The sequence below is a fragment of the Ostrinia nubilalis genome, chromosome 21 (genome assembly GCF_963855985.1).
Source record: "Ostrinia nubilalis chromosome 21, ilOstNubi1.1, whole genome shotgun sequence".
NCBI lineage: Eukaryota > Metazoa > Arthropoda > Insecta > Lepidoptera > Crambidae > Ostrinia > Ostrinia nubilalis.
Genome location: NC_087108.1, coordinates 10,704,327 through 10,722,106, shown reverse-complemented (window position 1 = coordinate 10,722,106; position 17,780 = coordinate 10,704,327). Strand labels below are relative to the sequence as shown.

Genomic DNA, 17,780 nt, shown 5'->3' with positions numbered 1-17,780 from the left:
TTATGTTAATATTTTTTCTATTTATTTATTTTCCCAAAGCTTCACAGTGACAGCTGAAACAGCAATACTGTTGTAAAACTAAACTTGGAACAAACTGTTACAAATATTTTACAAATTAAAATAAAACCGCATGTTGCTTTACTTTCTCGTATAGGTAATAAATGTAATTAATGGTTAGATTATTAATGTTACTTTGTTACCCTCAATAGTGAGGAGATCTTATAAAATGGTAACCCTGATTTTCATTGTCATTCAAGTGCTCTTTCTACGCAAGCTTCTGTGATTTGGCCAAGGGCCACACACATTGCGATAACATTATGCGACATTGATTTGACAGCAGCGGAGTGAAGTCTTGCGACTATGCAAAATGATACCCTGTAATCGTAGCGCATATAGACATAGACGGGGCGGGGCACATAGCTCGTAGAGCTGATGGCCGCTGGGGCAGGAAAGTTCTTGAGTGGCGACCACGAGCCGAAAGACGTAGCGTTGGCAGTCCTCCCACTAGGTGGACCGACGATCTGGTGAAGGTCGCGGGAGGTGCCTGTATGCGAGCGGTGCAGGATCGGTCTTCGTGGAAATCCTTGGGGGAGGCCTTTGTCCAGCAGTGGACCTCTTTTCGGCTGAAACGAACGAACGAACGATACGTATTACCACTATTTACCAGACATTACTATTTATTGCATACTCGCCGGATTACACGTAGGAGCACGCGCGTTACAGCTTCGGCCTTGCATTATTATAAGATCTTGTTCCGCCCTTTTACGAACTTCCTCCGTGAGGATATCCCCGCCGAATTCTATGATGAACCTATCAAAAGTCATATTCTGCAATGTCAACCCACCACAAGGTGGACCGACGACCTGATAAAGGTAGCGGGAAGGCGCTGGATGCAGGCCGCTACCAACCGTGCGATGTGGAAGTCATTGGGGGAGGCCTATGTTCAGTAGTGGACGTCCTGTGGCTGAAATGATGATGATGATGATGAAATGAATGAAAATGACAAATCTTCGAACGTGTATAATACCGTGCCAAAGTAATCATATAATGGACATGGCGCACAATTTTTGTTGAAGATGCCAATAAAAACTACAAAAAATTAGAATGAATACTGTATTTTTACTTTTTTGATATCTTTAAAAATGACTGAAATATTCAAGCTCAAAGTGCGCTCTTCCGCTTGGAGCGATTTTCCGCGCGGATTTTGAAAATGTGACGTAGTAACATGAAAAGCTGCATGTAAGATATTATCTGTGTACAATGGTTAGAATGGTTAGTAGGGGAGCCGAAGCGGAGATTTCGGGACTTACTAAAGAGTGGCAGACTAACATACAAGGAAATACTTTGTACCTGGTTGAGTACCTCTAAGTATGAATTTTTGATATAAAACGGCATTAGTTCTTATGCCTCTCACCCAAAAAATACCTCAATTAAGCCCAAATGGCAATGCCAGATTTTGTATGGAAGGTGGCGTCTTTTTTTTTTCGCGCGGCCATCGACCAAACTTTGTTTTTTGATTACAAAATAGTGTAATAAACTAAACTTACTATGGCATGCATACCTCTAAACTCAGTCTGAACTGAGTTACGAGCATTAGAAGTTTGATGATTTTCATACTAGATTTGCTTTTTGGGCGCAAGTTTTGTAAGAAATTGCAACAAAATATTGCGGTATTTTTTTATTGCGCTGATTCTGCTGCATACTGATGTCTGGAGCCTTTGATGGATGTTATTGTTTGTTTACACATACAATGTCACTATTTTGTTGCAATTTCTTACAAAACTTGCGCGCAAAAAGCAAATCTAGTATGTAAAATCATCAAACTTCTAATGCTCGTAACTCAGTTCAGACTGAGTTTAGAGGTATACATGTCATAGTAAGTTTGGTTTATTACACTATTTTGTAATCAAAAAAGAAGGTTTGGTCGATGGCCGCGCGAAAAAAAAAAGACGCCAATTTCCGGCATTGTCTTTTGAGACACGCAGTCAAACCTTGAGTGACGACGGAAACTAGCCTAGATGGAGGACATAATGAAATTGAACTTCTGCTTCTTCATTGATGAAAAATTATCATTTGCCATACCTTATCATTTTGTATTTCATTTTCAAGTCACTTTTTTTTCGCTTACTGTTTAAACAAAACGTCGAATTTTTTTAAATCTCAGGTCTTTTGAAAGCACTTTTGAACGATGTCTGGTTTTAATTTCACCCTGTTTCTGCTGTAGACTACCTCCAGGGTAAACAGTTATAAAGCATGGGATTCTTTGGGTTCTCGCCTTCACTGCTTTTAACGCCACTACTACTAGGTCTCCCTATCCGTGAGAGGGCAACTACTTTTATTTTTTTATTTTTTACACTTAAAACTTCATTGTACCTATTGTTCACGCAGAACTAATTAAAGAAATACATTATTTAGTTTAGAGAATTTATTGTACTTTAGACAATTATATTACATCGAAATTGGAGTTAACGTGCCGGCCGGCAAGCCGGTTCGGTGGCTGATATAGATGACCTACGCTGAACTGTCCCACCAAACTCAATGACAGGGGGGCGCTACCATCGTTCAATTAGATGGTTTCCAACATGGCAAAAATCGGAACCAGCGATCCGGTATTGACGGTGGCGCTCCACTGTCAATGTCATGGATAGGACAAAGTATTTTGAAACTATAGGCGAGAGGGGGATACAGTGAATGGAAGAGTGAACGCGCGCGCGGACCGAATGAGATCGACCGATAGTGATGTGTAGCTGTCTGTCATAGACACCTATCATTTAATGAAAAGATGAACTAAAATTTTTCATCGCGACTAAAATATGCTTTGGCGCGTAGCCGCACCAATGCAGCGTGACAACTGCAGTTCGGACTTCATTATGCGTCCACTACACATACAATAAAATTCGAACTATCGCATATTTTTTCTTTCTAATTCAAATTCAGTAAAAAATGTTTTTGAGACCTTCATTCAAAATTCAAAAGTTATTATCATATGACAGAACTTATGACCAGACTATGTACATTGAATAAAATATTTTTCTTTTCATCATCAAGCTTAGCAACCTAATGTTACTATGACACCCGAGTTAATTCACATTCAGCACCATAGCCTCCCCTTCTACAAGCCCCTCTACAAATGTCAAAATGTCACTTAACCCTTTTAGCACCAGTTTTCTTTTGTTTTTGAGAAGATGTAGGTACCCAAATTTTTATTTCAGCTAAATTATAATCCAGTCGTTTGGTACAAATTAACGTGGTTACCTGGAGAGTGTTCTGGGAGTTTTGAAAATTGGTGTTTAAATAGATTTCGCTATGCTCTCTGTTAGCCTGTTAGTTAAGTGTGATTGCCGCGCTCGTTGAGAAATTGGAAAAATGCTGCATTAGAGAAAGTTTTGATAATTTTACATTCTTTCCTATTTCGTCGTTACAGCCACTGCTGGACAAAGGCGAGAGGCCTTTGGGTTTTCCGTAGGTTTTTTACAATGAACAGTCCTGTGCTGCCCGCATTCAGGTTCTTCCCGCGACCTTTACCAAATCGTCGGTCCACCTAGTAGGAGGCCTACCCACACTACGTCTTCCAGACCGTGGTCGCCACTCAAGAAATTTTCTGCCCCAATGGCCATCGTATCTACGAGCTATGTGTCCCGCCCACTGCCACTTGATTTTAGCAATTCTGCGTGCTATGTCGGTCACTTTGGTTCTCCTGCGGATCTCCTCATTTCTGATTTGATCACGCAGGGAAACCCAGAGCATAGCCCGCTCCATCGCCCTTTGGGTGACCTTGAGCCTTCTTATGAGGCCCATAGTAAGCGATCACGTTTCAGATCCTTGAACTTTCCTATTTATTTCACGACTAGCTTATGTCTGCGGCCTCACCCGCGTGAAATTCAGTGTCACAGATCGGCATAAATTATAGCCTATATGGTAATCTGGGTTACAAACAATAATATTGTACAGTTTCAACAAAATCCGTTGAGTACTTTTTGCGTGAAAGAGTAACAAACCTAAGACACAGGAATCTTCCTAGTTCAGGTATCAACCCACCAACGTCCAACATTTTGACTTTTTATTTTTCCTGATTATTTGTTATTATAAATATCATAATATTATCTGTTATGTTAGTGAGAAATAAACATGACTTTACTTTACTTTAAACATCCAGACATCCAAACTTTCGCATCCGCGACTTCGTACGCGTGGACCTCGTTTTACTCCATTAGGGGTGGATTTTCGTATAATCCGCTCTTAGCATCTATAGCGCATACATAAATGTAAAAATGGCTTAATAGTGCACAAAATTGGCAATAGGTGGCATAATAATGGTTACTTTTGGGTTTGAAATGTGATTGAACGATGACAACTAACAACAGTTGTCAGTTGGGTAAAATTTTATTTTATTTGGAAAAAGACAAAAAGTGGTAAATGGGTTAACGTGCGGGGGCTGAAAAATCATGTTGTGACGTCACGCGCGAATATTGGAAATTTTTGAAAATTTTAAAAGGTCCGTAAACTTCTCGAGGCTCTATCTTCGGTAATACTGGATGGATTGAGGTGAAATAAAGACTAGTGTAATGTATGTGATCTAAACTTTAAATTAAATCATAATTTAACTTAATATTACAACTTATGCGTGTTGTCCATTTTGGCACCTTAATAACTATTGCCGTTTTTGTTGTAAAGATCATGCAGCGCTACTTGCGGATATTATTGGAAAGAAAACTATGTGGGCTCTAGATCTGAAGCCGCTTTAACGAACACGAAGTGCTCATACAATGCGGCGTATTTTCTTCCAGTCTTTAGTCAGGACTTTAGTCGAATTAAAACCCCGGTTGAACGTGATATAGCCGCACTAGAATACGATGCTTTTTTGCATAATCGCAAGACTTCGTTCCGGTGTCGACCGAATGTTATCATGATGTATGTGGCCCAGGGGTTACCGTAGCCGCTAAGGTTTGAAACTTCTTGCTCAAAATATTGTAGTCTTTGGCATAGACTACGACGGTAGTCATGGAGATATGAGTTTGTTATCTCGTGTCAGATGTAAATGGTGAAAAGAAAACTCATGATTCGTGTTATTTTTATGCAATATGTAGGTATTTTATAAAAGTGGAACCCCGAGTGATCTCCAAAACCCATTCTATTATTATATACGATTCGGCTTCGATATCTATAATACAATAGGAGTTTATTTCATGTGTCAGATGACAAGGGTGGAAACAACCTACGATTCATGTTGTTTATTTACGTGCAATATGTGGGCATATTATAAAGTGGAATGCCGAGTTGTATTTCTAAAACTTGTTCTATTATTTTATACTATTTGGCTGCGACTCGGCGTGACGACAATACAAAACATTTTTCGCGAATCGGTGTTCATACATTCACACAATACATTAGACGCCATGTTGTCATAAACGACATATTATAAAATCGCTGTGATTTAATATTCTTAATCATTAATTTTATGGCAAGTGTCCATCAGGAATCATTGTTCTTACACACAGAATCGTATTATTTCGCTTTCGGGTAGTAATATGTCAAAATTGTTGGTTTTTAGGCGAACAATGTATGGAGAACGAACATTGTCCTTTCCGCAAATGTGACTTTTCCGCGGTTTGTACTGACCTGGTATCAACCGATTGGGAGCAAATTTTACGATCTCAAAATATTGATGATATGATTGACGTATTTTACTCCGAACTTAGAAGAATAATAAACAAACACACTCCTTTAGTCAAGTGTGAATCTAATAAATATCCAAAATGGTTCTCATCAGCCTTAAAGAACTGTCTAAAAGAAAAATTAAAATACTTCCGGTGCTTCAAAAAATTCAAAAACCCACGTGACTATGATTCGTTTTCCTTGCTTCGTGCACGCTGTAAGAATCTAATGGTAAGGGATTACAAGCTTTTCATTTCTTCAGTCGAGTCATCTCTGGACACCGATGTCAAAAATTTCTGGCGTTTTGTAAATAATAAAAAGAAAAACTCTGGTACCATCCCCCAAACTGTCTATTATGGTAATCGAATCTCATGTGACCAGAGTGAGATATGCGAGCTTTTCTGTAACTACTTTAGCTCTGTATATGAGGAAGATACTAATCTTGCAGACATTGATGTGCCTTCGATTCGCAGTAACAATATTTTAAGAAATATTGTGATTACTCGCGAAGACATTGAGAGACGGATTGCGAGGCTTGATGCCAATAAGGGAGCCGGTCCGGATGGAATACCTCCACTTCTAATCAAAAGATGCGACAAGGAGTTGAGTGTGCCACTCTGTCTCATTTTCAATGCTTCGATCCAAATGGGAGTTTTTCCTTCTGAATGGAAGATGGCACACGTCATTCCCATCCATAAATCTGGCGACAGATCTAATTGTGAAAATTATCGTCCAATTAGTATACTTTCTTGTTTTGGTAAATTGTTCGAGTCGCTGGTCTATGATCACCTGTATCACCACATCTATCCCTTTCTCTCTGTTAAGCAGCATGGTTTCGTTAAAAGCAGATCCACTGCATCTAATCTGCTCGAATACAAAAACTACCTCTGTAATGCTTTTGCCAAGAGAGCGCAGGTTGACAGCGTATATACAGATTTTTCTAAAGCATTCGACAAAGTAAATCACAGATTGTTATGTGCAAAATTGGCATCTTTTGGCATTCATGGTAACTTGTTGCGTTGGGTTGAATCTTACTTGCATAACAGAAGTCAGTTGGTTGCTCTGAAGGGTTTTACGTCTTCATCTACACCAGTAAGTTCCGGAGTGCCGCAAGGTTCACATCTGGGCCCATTATTTTTTATTGCCTTTATAAACGACCTTGTAGACCAAATTCAATCCCCCTGTCTACTGTACGCAGACGACCTTAAAGTTTTCTCAATTATTGAGAGTGTCAGGGATTGTGGGACCCTCCAGACCGACCTAGATTCGATCCAGAGTTGGTGCGTTCAGAATCGAATGCATCTAAATGTCGGAAAGTGTTTTGTTCTAACATTTGGGAGTACTAGGGATAAAATCAGGTTTGACTACCAACTAAACGAACAGGTGCTTCACAGAAAAAGTGTTGCTCGTGACCTTGGAGTTATATTTGATGAAAAGCTTAGTTTCCATGCTCATTATGAGGATATAGTGTCCAGATGCTCAAAACTTCTTGGCTTTTTAAGCAGAACTACGAAAGACTTTAGAAGACCTCGCAGTTTGCTTTGCCTCTATTTTTCCCTTGTACGAACTATCTTGGAATATAATTCATCAGTTTGGTCTCCATTCTATGCAGTTCACACCAACCTAATCGAAAGTATCCAGAAGAGATTCTTGGGCATCCTTTGTTATCGGCTTGGACTTAGTAGAACCTTACCAAAATACAGCGATAGACTGATGAAATTTAACGTCGTGACCCTCGAGACTCGACGTAAGTGTCACGACATGGTGCAGCTTTTTAAAATTATAAACTCACGCACAGACTCCCCTAGTCTTCTCTCCTCTATCAATTTGAATATTAAGCCCAGATCTCGTTGTCCATTCTCAAACACCTTCACTCTTCAGATTTACAAAAACAACACTTCTTATTTCAATCCTATTGTAAGAATGTGTCGCCTGTACAACGAAATCACAGTTTCTAATCACAATAAAATAGATATATTTAATGATAATTTACCTCGATTCAAAAAGTCAACAATTGGCATCCTTTTAGAAAATGTTAACTGACTGTAACATTAATTTAACTATATTTTTAATAAAATTGTAATAGTTTTAGGCTTAGATTCATTTGCATGATTTTTACAACAACTGCTTGGCAATATTCCATGTTGTGTATACATGCTTTGGGATAATGTCTGGTTTTGCTTTTTATTTCATATTGTCATTGTATTGCTTAGGACATTGTCCTGTTTTGTATACGTAATAAAATAAAATAAAATAAAATTTTGCTTTTCAAAAATCCAGTGACACAGTAGTATGAGTGTGTAAAAGCCCGTATTCACAAACATTACTATGCGGTCTTACAGTGCTCGTGGACGCACAGGGTCGCACATTAACCAATCGCAGAGCTCTATTCAACGCTGTGCGTTCGATTTGCTTCACTTCAGCAAGCATCGTTTGTGAATACGGGCGCAATTATGGCATGTTAAATGGCTTTTTGCTTTCCAAAAAACTCAGTGACATAGTATGAGTGTGTTATGTGTTATCAGAGTAAATACAAATGAGTAGGTTATCTTCATAGAAACGCACCGAGGGCGGTTTGTACGGTCAAAATTCGGCGCAACCACGACTGACTCCCCGATAAATTTTGTCAGTGAGTGCGCGCGCGCCGCATACGTATTGGCGCGCTCACATACAAACCGCGCTCGGTGCGTTTCTATGAAGATGACCTACTCATTTGTATTTACTCTGGTGTTATCCCCGATGATGCATACGTCACACAAATTACCATGGTCAGCTGTTCGATCCTAGACATCCTCCGACTGCTGCTCGAGAGAGACTGCTTCAGAGGGGTCATGTCCTGGTCCCATAGCTACAGGGAGAAACGTATGTAGTGTGCGTTTAGATATTATGCGTTTCTATTTCAAGCGGCTTGGCGTGCGACAGTTTCTATTAATGATGGCTCATTATACAGGGTGTTAGGTAAATGGGTATATGAGCCGACACTAGCCCATGTTAACATGGTCATATAAATGGTATGGTGAAGTCAGAAATTTGATATCTTCATTTTATTTTTTTAAATTTTCATACAAAATTAATTTTATAAAATCCGATTTGTATGAAAAATAAAATAATTAAAATGAAGATATCAATTTTCTGACTTCACCATACCATTTATATGACCATGTTAACATGGGCTAGTGTCGGCTCATATACCCATTTACCTAACACCCTGTATAATCATATGTGACGTTTATCTTTTGAAATGCTATGTCTAGTTTGATTTACTAAAATAGAGTTTTTTCATTTCCTAATTAATTATTATTATTGATTCGAATCACATTTCTAATAATGGTATGTCATACTACATGGTGACCTTAACGTTTTGAGGCCTGAAATACATCTAGTGTCTACTTTGACATTGCCAAAGTCAACAGTAAGGCTCTGTCTGCATTTTAACGTTTTTCTGTATTTGTCACTCATATCAGTATTTTGCTATGAGTGAGAAGGATAGATCCAAAAATATAGCAAGGACCGTATCACGAAACGTCTCTCAAAACCACATCCAATCTCAAACATAGATCTCAGACCTTTGATTGTGTCAATCAAATCACATCAGGATCTGTGATTCAGTTTGAATCCTGTTTTGAGTTTTAATTCACACTATCCCCCTTACTAATAAAACTTACACGCTCGTTGAACAGTGTTGTGACGTTTAGTATGAAAATGTCATTTTAAAACAGTGTTCAACAACTGTGTAACTTTTTATTAGTAAGGGGGTATGTGTCTAAAAATGACTGATGATTATTTGCCAATCAAAAAATAACTGTCTTAAATATTAAAGCAAATGACTCTTAACTCATTGAAATAAAAACGCATTTAAAGTGCAGCAGAAATAAGCTCTACAGTGCCACATGCAATGTCACAATATTGCATGTAAAGAAAGAAATAGAAAGAAATATTATTAAAATAAGTGGTAAATGTTGAATTTCTACGCATTAGTTACTCTTAAGCAGAAGAAAAACAAGAAAAGAGTAAGCTACTAGTGTTTAGTCGAAAATGCAATTTTTTTTGTGATTTACTTTAAGATTTTTAAGTTAACTGTAGTAAACTTATTATTTAGGTTTTAAATTTTTAATTATAGAATGTGGTCGTTCATTCCATATAAATAAGTACAAATGTATTTTATTCCATCATGTCTTGTTCCTACAATTTCTTTATTGTTGACCATCATGGGTCATTTATTCCATTTGCAACCCTAAAACTTTTTAAAAGTCTATCGATAAGATAGTTTATTATTTGTAAGTGATAAACTCTGCCAAGACTATGGTCAAGACAAAAGAGAGGCGTGTATTGCCGCATAAAAAAAGAAAATAATAATATTATGAGTCATGTATCGCATTCAGAAACATATCCAAACCGAAAATATATTTCGCATCAGGCTCCAATATTCCCACTCAAGAGCAAACGGGAACGCCGGGATTTCCCGGGAACAAATCTCTAGCCACAACTATAGTCTGACCTATAGACTATAGTGGCAATGCACCGACCGTGTAATGCCATTAAAAGTGTGTCACAATAACAAAATAATAATTCTAGGTATCGATAACAGTAGCAAGTAGGTATCGATAAAAGTACTTTGACATCTTTGGAACTAATCTCACATTTCTCATGTAACATTGCATCATTTGATTGTTTTGTCTATGGATCATTGTGAGGTACACCGACAAAAGTACCTAACAAAAACTAAGTAATAAAAAAAATTTTTGGAAACACTAAGAAATTTTGTAAGATGAGCGACCACATTCTAGTTTGTTCTATTCCACTTTGATCACCTGGATTTGATCACCCAGGTGATCAAGTGGACTCAAGGCGACACTTTGGTGTCCTTTGATCACCCATGGATAATATCACCTAGGTGATCAAAGTGGACTTCTTATCCATGGGTGATCAAAGGACACCAAAGTGTCGCTTGGAGTCTAGCTTGATGGCCTGGGTTATCAAATCCAGTTGATCAAAGTGGAATAGACCTCTTATTTATGTTCCAGATACACAAAATGGGAGACAAATCCAGTACAACAATGTAACTAAACATGTCGCATCATTTGTCTTCCACTGTATCCAAGACTTGAAGTACCAGGCTACCATAAACTTAAAGAAACTTACCACGGTGTGGAAGAAGGCATGGTTGAGAGCTTCGGCCACATTGATTCTTTCGTTGGGGTCCACGACTAGTAACCGCCTGATCAGGTCTTTAGGGTCTTCTGTAAAGTACAAAGTAAGTTGTGTTAGATTTAAATCACAAAATATGACTATAAAGCAAATTTTTACTTGTGGCAGCTACGAGATAATAATATAAGTTTTTGGGTATGAGGTCTACCTGACTGACTCTTTACTTGATGGTGGCAAAATGGTTCAAACCCAATAAATGACTATTGCCAACACAAACGTTCACAAAGTTACTTTGAACTGTCTAGAGATAAAGGTTGTCCGCAATGGTGCATCGGTTTTTACGGTTTAAAATCTTGAAGTATAACTTGACCTCACTACTAATTAATAAAAGGTTGATTCCCAAGCTAGTTCATAATACGAAAATTCATTCCTGGTTCCAAGACAAAGCAGCAGCCTATCCCAAAGAGCACTTTCAGACAGTTAGCTATCCCCCGGCACTACTCAACCTTCTGGTTGGGTTTCATTGGGGCCAAGCTGTAGATCCTGGCTATACAGGAGTTGCAGTGGTGGGAAAAGTCATACGAACCTGATATATCAGCCCACTCGGGGCTGGTGAAGGAGTACTTTCCCTCCATGATGTTTCTCAGCATCACCATCTGCTTGCGATGCCAGAAGGGCGGGCATCCCACCAGTCTGTAATGGAATATTTGCTAACTTAACAGATACCCTACTATTGGCACCATTTAAAAGCCTAGTTCTAAACTTCATTTCATTATAGGAAAGGTTTTTACCCCAAAAATGTGTCTTTAGAAGGATCCAGAGTCACTTCTTCAAAAAATAGGTAGTTGCGCTTGAGCCAACTTTTATGGCTATAAAACTGTTAAGTTGGGATTCATCGCTATCGATCTGTTAAAGAGGACACGTGAGATCATTATTTGGTTTTATAACCATAAAAATTGGTCTAATTGATCCCAGAGGTGAGCCCAAAGTGAGGTCTTTTTTGAAGTCACATTTATGGTATATGTTAATCGTTTATTAAGAAATGAAATGTGTTTTTCTTTAAGGATGTTTATTGGGCTTTCAAATAACACCAATATTGTTGGGGCACCATGATTGTGTCAGAAGAAAATCTTTAAAGTTCGCGTCGCGGTAGGTGCGGTTTATTTGATGTTGAGTATATTTTGAAGTGTGCGACACGAAAATGTCGCGTCTCTTGTCATCATCATGAACTTTTAATATTAGTTAAGATAAAATTTGTATAAAATTATATAAGGTTCTTAATCGATTAAGGAAATTCGACAATCCGATATAACTCAATTCCGGACTCGAGTCCAAAGTTGAAGTAATATCGATACTTGTTTTATTTGAGCGTAAAGATTATATTAAACTCAAATGTAATGAAGCAATCGCATCATTTACTTATCACATATTATTATACATAATATACGTAAGAGTTACATAACTTTATCGATAAAAATCATTCGATTTTAAGCTTGTCTGGTATGTTTTATTTATTTTCATGCACACAGTATTAATATGTCGGCATGTTGAGGTTTTTGATGTAGTTACAGTAGGGGCGGATTTGGAATAAACATTAATAGTCTGATGTGCTGTTGTCTATGCATACTTATTTATAAAGCTGAATGTAGACAAGAGCATTTCTATGTAACGTAACGTTCTTCTTACGAATGGTACATACAGGTAAAATGTACGACGTTTGGTTCGTGTAAAGGTGACACAGAACTTAATAGAGCAGCTCTCTGTTCTATTACAAGTAAATGCTGGCTATAAAATGCTACTCCGACAAACGTTACTTCGACATGACATTACTCCGACACTACCTACTGAATATCGTCATGACTTCGACACTACACTACTCAGACAAACGATATTTGCCTTTGTCTAAGTAGTGTAATGTCGAAGTAAAGTCATGTCGATATTCATTAGTGTCGGAGTAAATGTCGAAGTAACGTTTGTCGGAGTATCATTTTATAGCCGTAAATGCTCTACTAGTCTATACGGACCCTAAAATAACTGGGATTACTGGGTCTTCTAAACAAAGCTGATTTCAAAGGGCTTATTGCAAACATTAAATTAATAAATGACTTTTAATTAAATTAATAAATAAATTTGACTTACAAGGTGAACATGATGACTCCACACGCCCAACTGAAAAATAAAGAGAAACAAATTATTTACAGACAGATTTTTTTGGAAAAAATATACTTGATTTTTTTTCTATAGGTTGGTAACATCTAAGGATTATTGCTTTGTCTATGACAATCTTCAAATATGGTTCCTTTTAGTAGCAATGATTATTATTTATCCTACTAATATTATAAATGCGAAAGTTTGGATGTCTGGATGTTTGTTACTCATTCACGCAAAAACTACTGATCGGATTGTGATGAAAATTTGCAGTATTATTGTTTATAACCCAGAATAACATATAGGCTATAATTTATGACGATCTGTGACAAACTAAATTTCACGCGGGTGAAGCCGCGGGCAAAAGCTAGTAACTACATATTTCTAGAATACCAAGGGAAGCAAATAATTTATTTCTGTCTTATCATCAATGTGTATTCTAAATCCTAATTAACCGATTTAATTAGGAGAGATATAAATTAAATAGGATGCTGATGCTGTATACAAGCGTATTATCTAATCGTATATTAGTTATTACGTTATTATTATTAGTTATATTATAAATATTGCTCATTATCTGTGGCGCGTGTCCGTCACTTTGATTTCGGATAACCCCGTAACTTATAGTCTGTTCACATTAATTAAGGATCTACGATTTAATTAATTTAATAAATTACATAATTTAACTTATTGCCTCCGTGAGTTTAGGTCACACAAAGTATTTATTTTTTCTTTATTAAAGAAACAAACATTATAACTAGCTTAATACTGGCACGATGGTGTTACAATTAGATCAAAAAGTTAAAGAACACAAATCAAATTAAATATTCTAGAATTTAGTTGAGGAATAATATTAAATTGGAATAGTTTTATAAAACAAATAATTGTAATGCTGAACTTAGAGAATTTTATAAAAGTAAGATGGTGCAACCCAGCCTTGGCTTAAAATAGTATTAAGCAGTACTTTTTTTAGAAACATTGTATAATTTTGTGACAGTTTAGTAAAAAAACTATCAATCAGAATTATTATTATAATTACATTACGTAACAATCAGATATTTCTATTTTATTTATTTATAAAATAACTGCATCGATTAGTACAATATCTAAACTCATAATCTTTTATATCCCCTGACATTTCTGGAAAGTGCAATGTCTGTGTAAACAGTCCATTACCGCTGTCAAAGTTCAGTGGTGGCTGAAAGATCAGAAGAAGTGCGTCACTTATCAGTCGAGGATATATTCGGACGGTTCGCAGCCGCTGATAAGTTGACAGCGTATGCTGACACTTGACATTGTCTCCTTGGACGATTCACGGGTTTTGATGACTGAGTAAGAATACAAAGTAATGATAATAAATTATGACATATTGATGCGTATAATGTGACGTTCGATTTCGACTTTTTGGATGCAGCGAAGTTCTCACCTCCCCGGTGAGAACTTCGCTGCATCCAAAAAGTTACATTCACGTTTAGCAATGTCTATCCCACCTAAGGCAGTTTTCTTTTTTTTTTTGTTCAGTACCTCTAGCATGAACAACTTTTGTCTTCGAATCGTTTGTGTATTCGATAAAATTCGATACTTAATCTTTGAATTAAACGATAACTTGACAATTTTGATTCTCAAAATAGTTTCGTGCAACCACATATCATACTAAGTTCACTTTACGACACGTTTCACAAGGGCGCTGTTGTAGTTTTCTTACTAAATCTTTTGATTGCGATTCGAGTACGCAAACGATTTGAACTCGAAAGTTTTTCGTGCTAGCCGTACAGCAAAAAGGCGCTGAAGGAGGTAATAGTGAAAAAAAAACTAATCCTCATCATTCTCATTCATTACTTCTGTCATGATTTACAGCTTGGACACGAATATAACTGTCCGGGCCTCTTCAAGGCGAGAGTGAATAGGCACTTACAGGGCAGGTATGTATCATCTTAGACTGCATCACATCAAGTGTGATTGCAGTCAAAGACCTGCTTTATCTATTATATAAAAATAAGTCGGGTTTTCCTCCCTGACGCTATAACTCCAGAACGCACGAACCGATTTCCACGGTTTTGCATTCGTTGGAAAGGTCTCGGGCTCCGTGAGGTTTATAGCAAAGAAAATTCGGGAAAAGTGGGTAAAACGGGATCCACGCGTACGAAGTCGCGGGCGGCCGCTAGTTCTGTATAAAAAAAACCCAACTAGGAAATCCCGACAGATAGCCTTTGACTAATTAATTTTATCAGCAGAATGTAGAAGAAATTCGGAGTATACTATCAACTTCTCCCCAATACAATACAAAGCAGGAGTTATAAGAAAAGGTTTAATTTTTCTGAGAATGAGATTCACCACGACACCAGGATAATACAAATTAACTAAGGCTGAGTTGCACCACCTAACTTTAACGTTAACTATAACGATAACCGGTGCCTTTTGTATGGATTTTGACAGATTTTTGACGTTTTTCAATGTTAAAGTAAGATGGTGCAACCCAGCCTAAGAGAATCGGAGTTGTTATCTGTTTCCAGTAATTAATAGGCGTGGCAAAATCACTGGATCGCGTCATACCTAATCGCAACAATATGGGTAAACAAATAGATGATACATAGTCATTTGTTGAATTACATCATGCATAAATAATAATAAATATGTTTTCGAACATTCCTACAATATCAGCCCTTCGTAGTGGGAATATCGTTATACTCGTAGATCGTTTCATCCACGAAGACGCGCCCCACCAATTTTTGGTCGAGGGAAGCACAGGTTGCTGGGAGTTTGATCCGAGCAATCCGAGCATCATTATTGTAGTGTGCGTGTGCAGTCATAGATAATTTAGCGTGTACCGATAACACTCAAACATTCGCGGAAGAATGGTGTGGCGCGTCTTCGTAGATGAAACGATCTATACCACAAGAGGCAAGGCATAAGGTTGAACATTATGTGAGTCTTGTACATAATTTTGGTCCTTAATGATCTTGACTTGAGGTCCAAATTTGAACTAGCTTGGTTTGTTAAAAGGTTTTATAAGGTAAGGTCGTAAGGTATACTCACACATCGACTTCCATCCCGTATCCTGGCGCGTCTTCGAACATGTTGGCTTTCAACGTCTCAGGAGCTAGGTAGCCTGGAGTGCCGCATAGCTCTGTAGACAAACACACGGCATTGAATTAGTTTAATATTAATTAATACACGCTGTTGTGTTCCTCATTGGGGGGATCATTGCCGATACTCGCCACGCTTGGCAGGCGGGTTGGTGAGTGAGCGAAACGTGGCCTCTCACTATAGGCCTTATACAGAAGCTCAAAGTTGCACAGCGTGCTATGGAGAGGGCTATGCTCGGTGTTTCTTTACGAGATCGAATCAGAAATGAGGAGATCCGTAAACGAACTAAAGTCGATGACATAGCCCGACGGATTAGCAAGCTGAAGTGGCAATGGGCAGGGCACATAGTACGAAGAACTGACGGCCGATGGGGCAGCAAGGTTCTGGAGTGGAGGCCGGGTACCGGAAAACGCAGCGTGAGACGTCCACCCACAAGGTGGACCGACGACATCATAAATAATAAATCTTTATTTTTACTCACACAAAAAATCGAACAGAATTACATAGTGAATGTATAAGATACGTTTGATGTTCATTCTTGTGTGAGTCTGATGCCTATGCTAGGTATTTAGTATACCTGTATTACAGGTCATCAGGCTCCCACCACCTCAGGTCACTAATAAGCTTTAATTTATTACACTTTAATATTAACTTACTCGTATCAGAATTACAAGAAATACAAGAAATATGTGTGTGTGTGTGTGTGTGTGTGTGTGTGTGTGTGTGTGTGTGTGTGTGTGTGTGTGTGTGTGTGTGTGTGTGTGTGCGTGAATGTGAGTGCTTCTTTAGAGAATGTTAAGTAAATAATATATTAACCTATACTACCATAATAATAATAATTTCCTATTTGTTTTGGTATTTATGTTAACACTGTTATTAGCTTTTCGGTTTCATCATAGCTCAAGTCCATGAGCCACTCTGAAACTTTCTTTTTACACTCGCGATGCAGAAGAGGGTAGATGGTGAGGGTAGAATTAGCATTGTTGTAGAGTCGGTTTCCCAGAAAACAAAAGAATCTGTAGCAGAATGTGAATAAAGGTAGCAGGAAGGCGCTGGACGCAGGCCGCTACCAACCGGGCAGCATGGAAAGCATTGGGAGAGGCCTATGTTCAGCAGTGGACGTCCTATGGCTGAAATAATGACACATGAAGATACTGAGATTGATACGCTGGGCCTAAGAACCACGCACCACGGAAAAACCAAGGGAGTCAATATACTCCCTATGTATGGATGACACTAGTTCTGAGAGTGCGAGGCATGGACTGCGAAATAATGTTCCAGAATAGTAGGTATTTCAAAGATAAACGAACTAAGCTGGGCCTCTAGACAATGTATCGTGACAGATTCAACTTCTCTTCTTTTTGTGGTCTGTTACATTTTCACACCTTAGTACTTTTTGCATCTTATCGCTGTTTTCTATTAGTTGTCTCCTCCTTAAAAGACCAGTTCCTCCATTGTAATACAAACAAAGCCCTTTGTAAGTGAAACTATCGCATTCTAACCAGATGTAAGCGGAGATGGTACCAGCTGTATTAGACCGTGACGGCAGCAAGTGCGTCATAGGGAATATGGCATATTGTGCAGTTGTAAGAAGTGCGGTATTACCACAAAAAGTTTATTCTGATATGCTGGTGACTGCAAATAGACGACTATGTAAAGCTGAAGTGGTCTTAAAAAATGAGCGTAGAGTTTTCTTTCGCGTTGGAAAAAGCAATAATATTACTCCACTAACTTACTTATTC

The 17,780-nt window shown here is 38.0% G+C and overlaps 1 protein-coding gene across 2 annotated transcripts in view; it reads right to left on the bottom strand.

Moving 5' to 3' along the window:
• LOC135082519 (phosphorylase b kinase gamma catalytic chain, skeletal muscle/heart isoform) overlaps positions 1-17,780 on the bottom strand; it is a 44,294-nt gene that overhangs the window by 11,547 nt on the left and 14,967 nt on the right. Inside the window, exons 5-9 of one of the 2 annotated variants that reach the window (XM_063977319.1) lie at positions 15,988-16,078; positions 12,943-12,972; positions 11,390-11,496; positions 10,798-10,895; positions 8,420-8,503 (exon numbers count right to left, since the gene is read on the bottom strand). In XM_063977319.1, coding sequence (XP_063833389.1) covers positions 8,420-8,503; positions 10,798-10,895; positions 11,390-11,496; positions 12,943-12,972; positions 15,988-16,078 — 410 coding nt within the window. The remainder of the gene's footprint in view (positions 1-8,419; positions 8,504-10,797; positions 10,896-11,389; positions 11,497-12,942; positions 12,973-15,987; positions 16,079-17,780) is intronic. The other variant, XM_063977320.1, reaches the window with a different exon arrangement.